Here is a 13,011-nt window from a genome sequence, read left to right on the forward strand (position 1 = left end):
CCTGTATGATGCAAAATCAGGAACTGAGCATTTGGTTTTTAATTGAGAACAACAGGTATAATCAGTGACCTGTTGCAGGCCTGTGGACTGAGGAGAGGTGCTGGAAAGCCCTTGGAGGTTAATGTAAAGAACACAGGACTGCAGAAAGGAAAGATACAGGAGCGAGCAGCTGCACCATGTACCATGTTTGGATCAGGAGATCAGAAGGATCTATGTAAAAAATTTTTTAAAAATCGATTTTCTATCCAAAAGATGTATTCACTGTAAATAGCTCTCGTCAGTCACAGAGACAGTAGATTGGCAAACTGCTTGAAACTGTCTTCCCACACACGAGATGAACCAACTTCATTAAAGGTTTTTATAGGGGCGATCAAACTGTGGCTCTGTTACAACTTGAGCTAATCTAAACTCTTCCCTCTTCAGGACTACTTTTCAGCAAGATCAGCTCCAGAAGCTGTCACCTGGTTGCACGAGTACTACTGCTAGTGAAGGAAAGCGTGAAACGTGCTTGTGTATGTGCACACATGCGCATGTAAGGGGAAGGCAGGAATACAGAATAAAGACTGCGGGGACAGGACAGTGACTGTTTACACTTGCTTAAAATGCCATGAATCCTTAGAATGACCACAAAAGTATTTAATAAAAAAATAAGCAAAGCTCAAAGCCTGCATTCCAAGTGAAGGGCATAGAGCAGAGACTTAGTTTACCAAGTACAACAAACCATACAAAGAACAAAAAAGAGGGGAAAAAAGTGGATAACAAATATAACATAGAAGAGGAGAGAAATGCAGGGTAGCATGCATGGGAATTATGGAGAACTCTGATAACAGGAAGAGTTCCAAGTATGGGGTCACCTGAGCTACAGGTAATAAGGGGAGCAAGAGCGCCACGTAAAGGAGTTGCACAATAATTCAACGGATGACATTCTGCGTGTTAGAGAAAAACACACAGTGCAAGCTGGCAAAGTGTATTTGACACTCTGATTAGGACCCAGACATGACCTTAGCAGACAGGTAGAAAATTGGATGTGAAATAGTCTTGAAGGCATCAAAGAACGTGATATAATAGCCACAAAGACTTTACTAGCATCATGCAAGAGAAGGAAGCAAAGTCATTCAACCAGAATAAACAATGGCATGACTGCTAAACCACTGGGGCAGTGTAAATTACAAACCCCCAAAAATTTATACTGGCCTAAAAGTCCATTATTCTCAGTTCTAATAGACTGTTATCAGCCAGCACTGCTGTATAACATTGGTGTCTCCTTGTTGACTTTCAAAAATAAGCAGAACACATTTTATTGTCAAGCTTATAGTGGGCTCACAGCAGCATGACCAACATGGTGATCTGCCTCACGAGACCCAGCATCACACAAAATAAAATTGTGGTGTATGGATTTAAAAGAACAAGAAAGAAATCGTAACACAATCACAGTTAAAATCCCATCTGTCATCTGGAAAGAGCCAGGAAAATAATTGCAATATAAAAACGAAGAGGCATTGTAATAGGTTTTTGATCTGCTATGAAATACTTGGGGCGCAGTGCAGGGACTCCTGACCAGAGACTGAACAGGCTACTATGTTCATGTGGTGTGACAGTACATGGCAGAGCTCTGAAAGCTTGACTTCTGCATTTACACAACACTGTAACCAGTGTTGTTCCGCCAACAGTAAGAGAACTGTGGGGGGAAAATTGCTATAAACTCTTTTTAATTAAAAAGATCTTGAAATTTTAAATACAGATGAGACAATCACCTAACTGAAATAATACTAGGTACACATCCTGATGAGCTAGAAGGGCTTCTTCATCTTGGATAGGTAAATTTTGCATCAGATGGACATTGCAACCCGGAAATAGAGCAGGACGCAAAAGAGTTGAGCTGATTAAATGATTACAGCATAATTAGCCATCAGTGTGGGTAGATATGTATGTGTCTGTATGCACAGACACGTGCATCTGTGGGTATAAGCATATAAAATCCTCATATTATTCACAGCCACAGAAAAGAAGCTAATGTTTCAATTTCTTTACCATAAAATAATTTTGAAGGCTAATGTATTTGTTTCACAGTCTTTAATGGCTTAGTTATCTAATGAAGTAAGAAATTTAATATGGGAGAAGAAAATTTCAGGAAAGTGTAATAAATAGAATTCATAGTCAACCAGCACTCTAGCAATAAGAGCACAAGAACAATACTAGAATGAGGCATTAACGACCTCCAAGGCAGTTGGTTTGTGAGGGGTTATGTTGTGCTTTTAGTCAGAGTGCTCTAACCAAAATTCCTACAGCCATGCCCTTCCTCTTGTTGATTCAAAGGCAAACCACTGTCACGGAAAAAAAGTAGTACATTTTGGTCAAGTTTTCAGCAAAAGGCAATGAAACATAAATAACACTGGTGAATAAACTTGTTAGCATCAAGCCCTCCAATTCCCACTGAAGACTTCTGCTTGAGATCATGCACGCAGTAGTATTCAGAGAATGTACACATTTAAAGTGACAAATCCAAGAGGCACTCGAGCACAGACACTGACCTCCCTTCCCCTTCATGGTATTTGATTGGGTACAACAGCTCACTGCAGTACTTAAATACAGTTCAGAACTACAACACTGCAATTCATAGCTTGTACTTAACAGAGACGCTCCAGGTGAGACGATTAAATTACTTTTCCAAGTCAGAGCTTTCTAACTTGCCCTTTATAACCTTGCTGCTCTCCTTTCCTTTCTACTAGTTTCAAGAGCAGCGTTGTGATAGCACAGAAGATGCGAGTTCGGCCTGATTGAGCAAAACATTATGTATTTTTTTATCTTTTCAAATAGCTTGGCAAATCTAGAGAATGATAATAATTAAATAAGACATTGCATCTGTATTCCTATATTACCTGTGTCCCAACCAATTTATTTTTATTAAAAAACCCAAACATAAGTACAGGCATTCAGTGGAATGGACCAGGTTATATTATATAGCTAGAAGACCATAAAGCAAAAGCTCTCTGGAACAATGAGGGGAGCAGGATCCCCTAGACCTGTCTTGCCTTACTTTGAAATCAGTCTCAAGAGGAAAAGGAATAAAGTAAATATAGGTATTGGACATCCTTGAGTAAATACCAGTAGCACATTGAACCTGGTCCAAGAGCTAGTCTACTATTTCTTGCTGGAATGAAATGATGGAATGGGCTTGTCTATCTGAATTTCTCCAGCTGTTAACAATTGGAAATGGCTGATGATGTCCACTAAAATATTTACAATTATTAGGTGATGTCAGGAAAATGGATGCGCTTAAATAAACAAGCCTTTGACAGTCAGTCATGCTTCAAATTGGATCCCTCACCTTCCGAAAGATGACTGCCTTTTCTGCAGAGTTGTGGAGGATACAAAACATGGTAATACTATTGCCCATGCATGACACAAGATGAACAGGAAGGAGGTACCATCCTTTTTGTAATGCTCTAGTCTGGTTCCTCACACTACAGAGGCATTCACATTGTCTCCATATGTTTTGCATTTCATTTTTTTAAATTCCCTTAAGCTGATTTATTGTTTGGACTTTATACCTACCATCACCCACAGTCCTGGTGTGGCAGCAGTTCATAATGGCAATCCCTGGCAGAAGAGTGAATTACTTCACTGGAATTGTTCTTTGGAACTAGTTACTTTTTTGTCATCTTCCCTGGAAGGCTTTTTTGAGAAGAATACCATCTTTGTTTCCTCCATAGCTCTTCCTCACACACTGTGGTGAGTGAAACTTTAAATCAGTTAAGATTCCCATCCTCTTAAGAAACGGATCAGAAATACACTGTCACTGATGAGCATTTTCAGATTTCTGATCTGTATCTTCCTATTGCTTGCCAGAGATCCTCCACATAATTGCTCTCTGAAGCTATGAGTTCACAAGTGACCCTTACAAGCTCATGAAAGCCAGACATACAAACAAGCCCTTGAGCTATGCTGGATGGACTCCATTTATGGCATACTGCATGCAGGAAAAGAATAGTCACATATGCTTATATAACTAATTGAATTACTTCCAGAATTCCTTTCCCCCAGCTTAACACTTGTAACCTCATGGGGAAGCATCTGACAGAATTTATTTCTCTGGAAAGATGACCGCCTTCACCTATTGTAGCTCTTACACTCTTCAGTAATCAAGTGAGCCTTACCTGAAAGCAAAGCCTCAGACTGAATACAAGGACTTTCTTGTCCCCTACTACTCAGTTTCATGGTGGTAGTTTATAACAGTTACACGTATTCCTGTTATTTTCAGAGGTCGAGAAACCTTGAATTGACTGATGTTAGTCTTCAGAATTAAGGCAGAAGGAGTCAGTGATTACGCAGGAATCAGTGTGCTCCCATTGTTCTTCATAAATGAGTCCCCATCTCCTAGCTAAAAGAATTCCTTTGAGCTTGCAACAAAACTTCATAAGCCACGTCTTTGAGGATCTCATAGAAGCACTTTCTGTAGTCACAGAACATCTCTCCAACACTCCCAATCCAGCATCCCTCTTGCCAAGAGAAGACATTTACTTTTCTTGTAAAAATCTGTTTAATTAAAAACATGTGAAGGAGAGGTATTGCGGCCCACTTCCTGCATACTAGCCAGCTACAGAACATCTGCTAGGGAATAGGAGACCTTTGTTCAATTTCCTCCTCAGCCAGAGGTCATTCAAACCTTCAAAGAGGCATACAAGCAACCCTTGCTTTAAGGTATTTTTCAGTGAGGGCTTCCTCCATCTCACATGCTGAACTTGGCCACCATGTGGCAAGGATATTAATGGAAACCAGTGATGACAACCATCTGCTGGTGAGGGGCCCCTGCTCATGTTAGCTGGGGCCACAGGTAACGTAGGATTACAATGCAAAAATAATTTTCATGTGTCTCAAGAACAGTGCAGCTTGAAAACATACTCTGGCCTCACTCTACCCTAGCCACCAGAACACCAGAGGTGGCTGGTTGTCACTCCTGCAGCTACATTGCTGTCAGTTACGTGAACTGCCTACTGTTCAGCTTGACCAGGGCTGTCAGCACAGGCTGACAGCCACTCAGTGTACCCTCAAGCTCCCCATGATTCTGTACCAGCACTTTCAGCTAAACCCCTGGAGCTGAAAGCCCGATCATCTCTGAAGTCTATAAAAGCTATTGCCAACTTGATTTGACTTTTACCTTAATACTTCCTTTTTAACTTAGGGCCATCCATCACTAAAGCAATTTATAGAGTGGTTCATACCCAGGGTTATGAACAATTGCATTGCATTCCATATGGCTATACACCTGTAATATTCTCCTTTATACTAAAGTCTCTCAGTTTCAAATCATACCAAGGCTGGCTCCTGGTTGTCACTATTCATCAGTTCCCTTTTCCCTGTACAGCCTAGAAGATAAGATGATTTATTGTGAAATCCTTTCTCAGACCTGCCATTAAACATCTGTTCTGCACTTTTAACTCTGAAGGGTTTTCACTATATCAATCTCTATGCATTTTTTTTAACACATACCATAAGATAAATATTTGTACTAGTGAGTCTACAAACTGTGATGTGACTGCATACAGGGCTAAGTAATTACCTGAACATATTGATTTGAATATAGGTAGCTAAAATTCACGTGCAGCAATTTAATGGCACAGGGTTGACTACTGGTCATCATGCAACACAGCACTGGGAAGTAAATAACAATGAACTGAAGAAAACAAAATTCACACCCTCTTCATATCTACTGTGGTTTTTTGTACGATAGTTAGGTGTTTCTGCAGACTTTTTTGAATTATCGACTGAGTTTGAAGCTTACCTGCTTTACTCTGAAAAGCTAAACTAGGATGTGTGTAAAAGTCACCCACGTGCATCAGAGAAGCTTGGACAGCATTCCCTTCCTCCTCCAAGTGTTTCCAATAGAGGCTTTAATTGTTGGCTCCAGCTGGCAAAGTAACACGTTGTGTACAAGTCACTCAATATTTGGGAAACATACGAATACTGAGGTAACAGATGCCAGGCAAGACCCTGGGAAAAAACAAACACACACCACAATTGAACTGTTGCCTGCCTACCACAATGGCACTTTCCTGTCATTGCTCCAGACCATGTGGCAGCCTGTTTCATCCAGTTTCTGAATGAGTTTCTCGGCAGTACATAAAATGGACTTCTAATGCTGACCACCTTTTCCAGATACCTTGTGCCGAAGCCTCGTAAAGGGTACACCTACCTACCAGATGCAGAGCACAGCAAATTAGATCATCTGTGCTGACTCATAACTTCAAACAAAAACCTTGCAGTGAAACTAAGGAGGAGTCTGAACCTTCGATATGTAGGAATAATATCCATCACATCATAGAGATCAAAGATTAGCTTACCAAGTACAGAATATATACATGCTGTATATAGTTCTCCTTATTTAGACAGCTGACTTTGCTAGCCAGTATAATGCTTTCTACCCATTGCTATCCATCCCCAGGTGTTTGCATGCAGCAACACTCTTATCCCCTCTTACAAGTTTGCCAAATCCAACACCCTCTCACATGATGCATCTGTTTCTCTAGCTAATCAGCTAAAATAGCGCTCAAATTATGCTTAAGCCTGCACTGAATCAAAAATTTAGATTTTCACTCTATTTCATGATTTAAGGAGTCCTCCAGAATAGTAAATACACATTGTTATTGACAGCTTCTGCACTATGACGTCACATTTTTGGCAAGGTATGGGCATGCTGTGTTTCACCATGCTGATAATCATATTCTATCAAAATATGTTTGTAAAATCTCTTGGGAAAGGTAAAGGAAAAAGATACAGAAACCCTAAACAAGTATCCATTGATCTTTCATTCTCTTTAGAAGTGCTGGTCCCTTTGAGAACATTTTTCCCTTTCTGTAAAAACACCTTTACAGCATCCTACTCTGTATTACAAGGACTATTCTGCGTCAGATGAAGTGTAGTAAAATACTGTTATGTGAAACAAAGCTTCTTGTTGAAAAAAAAGAACATAGATTTGCTTCCATCTTTATGTTGAAATAGTAAATCACAGATTCAAACTGATATATGCTATCACTTAGGTTGTGGCAGCGCATTAGGGGAGTTCTGTCTTCCTGAGAACACACACCAGCAGGTGATACACATTAAGACTAGGACTACACAAATAATTGATTTTGGAATTTGCTTGGGGAACACAAAAACTCACTCCAGGTTAGTCTGAAACGTTCTCAGTTCCTGAGGGAGAAAACAAACAAACTCACTCAAGTCAGAAGGCAGCATTTCATACTGAAAGTTTTTAGCTTTTTGAAACGTGTCTGCATAAGAAGATAGCAGAGGCAACATTTTAAATGTTTATTGCATGTTCTGCAAAAGAGCCATCAATACTGTTTTTCAGCCAGACTTTGAAATGGTCACTGTTTAAAGAGGAAAAACTAGAAACACATCAATCCTTACGCACATCTACTATTAAATTTCCATTATAATTATTTATTAATGAAAGCAAATTTGTAGGATGGGTTTTATGCCTCCTGCATTGAGTACACGACAAAAATCTATATACTGACATTGCCCCCTGAAGAAAGTTGGAGTTAAATTGTGATTTTTTTCTGGAGCCTTGGCAATGTATTTAACAGAATGCTTTAACTCATTTATATCTATGCTGCTGAATAGCATTTGATTCAGAGGAAAAGTTATAACCTTTCCATCTAAGGCCTGCCCATCTGTATTTCCTCATCCTCTGGGCTGTAGCTTGCATAATAAAGGGGGTTTTTGTTCCATTTATTTTGCCTATGTGGATCAAAATTTAAAGCAACAACAAAAAAAAGAAGTGTGAATTATTTCTGGTATTGGTAGTAACACAAGAGACGGTCCTGGGCCAAATGATGGGCTTTGCCTACCATTCCCATCACAATCCCTTACACATTCTGTCTAAGTCTACTAATCCATATTGAGCCCTAAAGATTTTTAAGTATTCATCAAACAAACAGAGGCATATTATTTTCTACAAGGTCATTAAGAAGTTTTCTCTGCTGTTCGTACTTTGGAAGAGTTTTCTATGGCTTTCATCCTACCTTTAAATAACAAATTCAATGTTATCTAACATGCTGCCTCTGCAAATTCAATCACCAGCACATTCTTCACAGCCCATATTTAAATCTTAGCATTTAAATACTATTCTACATCTTCAAAGCAAGAACTGTACAAATATTTAAATTAATCTTCATAACACTTCGCAGTCCACATTAGTTCAAGAATTTAAAACAAAGAGAAAGGATTTCCACAGAGCATGAAGAAAAAAATAATTCCAGAAAAGGAAACAAATACAGCATGCATTCCCTATCCTGAACATGCAGATATCATAAAACACTAGGCCTGCTTTAGAGACAACAAAGCCCACACAAGTGCACATATTCTGAAATGTTAGTTTTTGGAAGCCAGCACTGCACTCACAATGTTTTGAGTACAGAAACACTACTAATAACACCTCATCAGTACAGCTTCACTTGTGTACCAACCTTAAGGAGCACATCCTACTCCTTCCACGCTTCCCCAACATCAAACAAACTCTCGTCTTGCTCTCCTTAGTACAAACCCTGAGTGAAAAGCTCTCCATTTAAAAGGCAGCTCTGCCACCTGGGTTAACACTGTATTAACCATGCTAATCAGACCTGCTGGTTAAGGATTTAGTGGTGAAGAAACCACTCCACCTTTCCTTACCCAGTAGTCACAAGGCAGCTGTCACTAGCTTGGCCAGAGCTCCTGTTCTGCAGCTCTTTTGCCAAAGCCAATGTATTGTGACGTTGTGTATGTTCACCTCGTTAGTAACTGTGGGCATTTACAAACCCTACACCAGCTGTACACATGTAAGCATTTTAAGGACTGGGGTTTCAAAGATATTTAGGCATATAAACTACCAGGGTCAGGTATCTAACTATCTCTATAGCTCAGATCCTTAATTCTGTGCAATCTATCATCACCCGATTCCAGTCAGAGTTAATCTGAGAATCTGGCACAAAACAGCTCATTTGTGTCGCTTCCTTGTCTCTCTTTTCCTTGTATGTATTAGCTTCTTCTCTCCATCAGGTTACATTTGCACAGTTCCAATCCATCCCCATTTATTGCTCACTGCTGGGACTCCATTCAGTATCTCATTTCACCTTTAATTTAATTTTAAAGTAGATGCCAGAAAACCAAGGTGGACATTTAGAATCTAATTGAGGTAATCAGACACTGCTGATGACGATGTCTGCTGACCACTTTCCTACAGACACCGTGAGAAACCCTTACTTCAAATCCAAGTTCAGAAACTGCCCAAGTTCAGCAAAGACAACTTCGCTGTACATAGCAAGGCTACCTCACTCACTCACATGCCACTCTGGGAAGATGACAGCATGTTAGAGGAGCTTCAACCACACAGGAGGAAATTGTCCTCTCTAAATGAATCATTTAGGACAGACCAAACAAGCCTGCGTGGTTCCTGTCACAGAGAGGAAGGAAGGGTCAGGTACAGCTCAGGGCTGGGGCTGTGTTTGCAGCGCTGAATGCTGCTCTCAACCAGAAAGCCACCCACAGAAAATCACTGGGGAGTCAGCCATACACCAAACCAGCCCCTAACTTACCTTATATTAGTCCATTTAATACCCAAAATGTAAGTGAAAAAAATCAACATAAAAACCTTTTTTGTCACCTTCTCTGCTAGTGGTACCCGCTACGTAAAAGAATCTCTCCCAGATTCTTCCGTACAAACTGTCTCACAGACCTGGGGGGCTGAAAACTTGACTGCAAAAGGGAAACAGGTGGGAGACAAATGACACACAGATGTTTTTCCTGGAGAAGCTTAATTAATTGCTTTTATAGCACATGAATGACATTAATTGCTTTGGAAGTGCCAAGGTTTTTTTAATCATTATGAGCACAAACAGTCATGGAGGACAAGAAATAGCTTGACCACTATACTCGATGCATTGATTTTAGATTGTGGCTTGAGCGTTCAGTTGCTTTTTCTTTCAACAGATAATCTAAGACCACGTGATACTACAACAGAAAGCCCTTCTAGCACAAATCAAGGATGTTTGGGGCATTAAGAAGGGGCAGAAAATTAGGCACTTTTTTCTAACATTGTTCTATGCTGTAGGAACCTCTACCCGTCTTTTACATATTCACTTGAGGCCATGCTGATTTTATTCCCTTCTGAAATTACCTTGGCTCAGTGAAAACGCACTGCTCTCAGCTGGAATAGATAAATACAAAGGATAAGATGGCAATTAGAGGTTGCTTTTTTCCCCGGCTTCTACGCCCACAGTTTGTCCTTACTGGCAGTCACAGCTAGAAGACTACAGTGCCATCTCTCTCTCTAAGCAATGTTTGCAACATCATTTAACCTGCCCTCATCGCAGAACAAAGTTGTTGTGAGGATGAATTATGTTAGCGTATGCTAAGCAGGCAATCATTACAGCTATTAAGCATCCTACCATCACTTTTACATAGCTACAGACAGTTGCCCCATTGCCATTTCACTGTGGTCTTCCAGAGTCAGCAACATCTTGTTGAAAGTCCCATTACTTTACATCCTCTGTGCTGCATGAGTGAAATGCCGTGGTTATGTTACATCCCAAAACAACTAAGTCCCACAAAAGCAATGGTGCTGGCTTACAAGGCAATATAGCTGAGACAGGCAGGCACACGTGCTTGGCTGCCGTACCTCCCGAGCAGCCTTTGCTCGCAAGAGCCTCAGGAAAGTTAGTAATGCACTGCTGCATGCTTGCCTTTCGTGTTCTTGACAGCTTGCTTCATCCGAAAGCACAGATAAGGGAGATCTTTTTGCCATGCCAATTCTACCATTGGACATACAGGTTTCTCCAAAAGGAATTGTCTTCTGGACAACTGACTTGGCACTGTTGTGGTAAGCTGTACCCGTTAATAGCCCTCGTGCTGAATTCACAGCATTCAAAAAATCCCCACACAATGATAATGCCCAATTACCCTTCTGCTCTCATCAGCATCATCTCTGGACGTTTGGTAGGATCCCATTTTATCCCTTCGCCCATGTCATTGCATTGAATCTACAGCTTTCTGAGACACGTGGTGGTAATCTGGCTAACTGAACACGTTAGGAAAACTGCGTTAGGTTTAGCCCTCTGAATTCCAAATAGGTAAACCTCTACAAACACTAGTGGTGAGCAATTCATCACATCACAGAAACAGAGTTTAAAACAGAGTATTTTTCTTCATCTGTGAAACAGTTTAGCTTTATCCTTCAGGTCACTAACTTGGAGGGCAACAGGAGGGGAAGGATGAAACAAATAGGAGCTCAAACCCCTTTCCCTTTGTCTCTCACAAGACAAAGCTTTTCCCACATGTTCATAAAATCCAATAGGAAATAAATTGTGATTCAGTAACTTAAGAAAGTTTAAAGCTACTAAAGCAGCAAATCAGCACAGGTGAGCCAGAACCAGTGCTAACCAAGAACACATGCTTCCTGTTACACACTCAGAGGCCAATCTTCAGGAGTGCTGAGCACGCACAATGCCAACAGAAGCCAGGTGGCATGGTTGGAGATCAGCACATCAGAAGATCAGGTTCTGATTTAAAGATTACCCTGAGATGCAGAAAGCTTACCAGTAGGATGAAAGAGTGGAAGACAATGACTGTCAGTAAGAGTCAAGCATTCTGGGAAAAAAAAGTTGGAACCAACAAAATAATCTCCTCTGTGTCCCACTGCTCAGAAGGATGTAAAAGTCAGCACTCTAAGAAACCAGGAGTGAGAAACATATGTGGAGAGGAAAAAAGTGGTAAGTGGTGCCATAGCTTTTCAGACCTGGGTTTTTAGGGTGACCGTTGAACAGATGCTTGATGGAAGTACCTAAGAGAAGGCCATTATGTTCTACAACCGGTAGAACCCATTCTGTAGATGGATGATGCAGGAATCCTTCTATTCCTATAGAAGATAAAGAGCAAGCAGAGCAAACACCCGTATACATAACCCTGTAAGTTGACTGCCCAGATGTTCAGCAATTTGCAAATCTATGTAAATATAATAAATTATATTTTACTATGGAATATATTCTCTCTAGTACCTATAAATATGACAGCTTATTGCAGAGTCTTGATTCAAGAGTATTTCCATGCCCTCACTTAGTAATTGCCTCACCCGCTGATAGCTACAGCTCTATCAAGATGATCCTAGTGATATTCATTATGCAGCATGTACAGTATTAAAATACTAAACACTAAAAACTTGTCACCCTCTACTCTGTCTCCTTATCATCCAAAAAGGAAATGTGGCTAAAGCTTGGTAACCACAAGGAGGAACTGAATACATGTACATTAAACAGCAGTAAAAAATTACTAGCCCTATCAGTTTGCAAATCAGCATATTCCCAGTTGTGTCTAACTGCAGGCTCAGGGCTGGATCAACAGTCTCCACAAACATCTGAAAACGAAGCAGTGTATTTCAGACTGTTTTGTCAGACTGCAGAGATTCAATGCTTAGCCTCCTGTTTAACTTTTCCTTTACCCTTCCTCATCCTCAAGACCATGTAACAGCAGGCATTGCCCCAGCTGTATCCTGCTGCTGTTCCTCTATCGTGATAATTTCTTTTCTGCTTCTGGAAATGCAGAGGTGGTCTGAGTGAACCAGTATGCAGCAGTAAGAAAGTGCCCTGTTCTACTGAGTGCAGAACATAAAATTAAGAGAGACAACTAGTTGTCTCTCTAGAGTCAAGCTGTCTCACTAGAGACAACTAGACAGCTCCTCCAATTTTTATGATAAGATAAGATCACCTCCATCTTTCCCATCGCTTAATAAGAAAAGTAGGAACATACACATCTGGAAAGTGAGATGCCCCCAGAACCTGTGAGAATCACTGGATATCCGTGCAAAACTCTTTTTTTTTTTTTTTTTTTTTTTTTGCAGCATTTTCCACAGATATCATGCTTACCTGGAGTGGTCTTTAAACTTGCCATATGGAACATGTAGATGCTGTCATCAGTGCAGTTAGCAAACAGATTGGCACCGGTGGAATCCGACCCACACACTGTAAACCTTTCCAGCAT

The 13,011-nt window shown here is 40.5% G+C and overlaps 1 protein-coding gene across 1 annotated transcript in view; it reads right to left on the reverse strand.

The window, feature by feature from the left end:
• Nucleotides 1–13,011, reverse strand: part of ST6GALNAC3 (ST6 (alpha-N-acetyl-neuraminyl-2,3-beta-galactosyl-1,3)-N-acetylgalactosaminide alpha-2,6-sialyltransferase 3) — a 244,780-nt gene extending 231,769 nt beyond the window's left edge. Inside the window, exons 1-3 of the mRNA XM_010144438.1 lie at nt 12,897–13,011; nt 11,774–11,893; nt 10,658–10,887 (exon numbers count right to left, since the gene is read on the reverse strand). Of these exons, the coding sequence (XP_010142740.1) occupies nt 10,658–10,887; nt 11,774–11,893; nt 12,897–13,011 (465 nt within the window). The remainder of the gene's footprint in view (nt 1–10,657; nt 10,888–11,773; nt 11,894–12,896) is intronic.

The sequence above is a fragment of the Buceros rhinoceros genome, unplaced genomic scaffold (genome assembly GCF_000710305.1).
Source record: "Buceros rhinoceros silvestris isolate BGI_N320 unplaced genomic scaffold, ASM71030v1 scaffold1171, whole genome shotgun sequence".
NCBI classification, from domain to species: Eukaryota; Metazoa; Chordata; class Aves; order Bucerotiformes; family Bucerotidae; genus Buceros; species Buceros rhinoceros.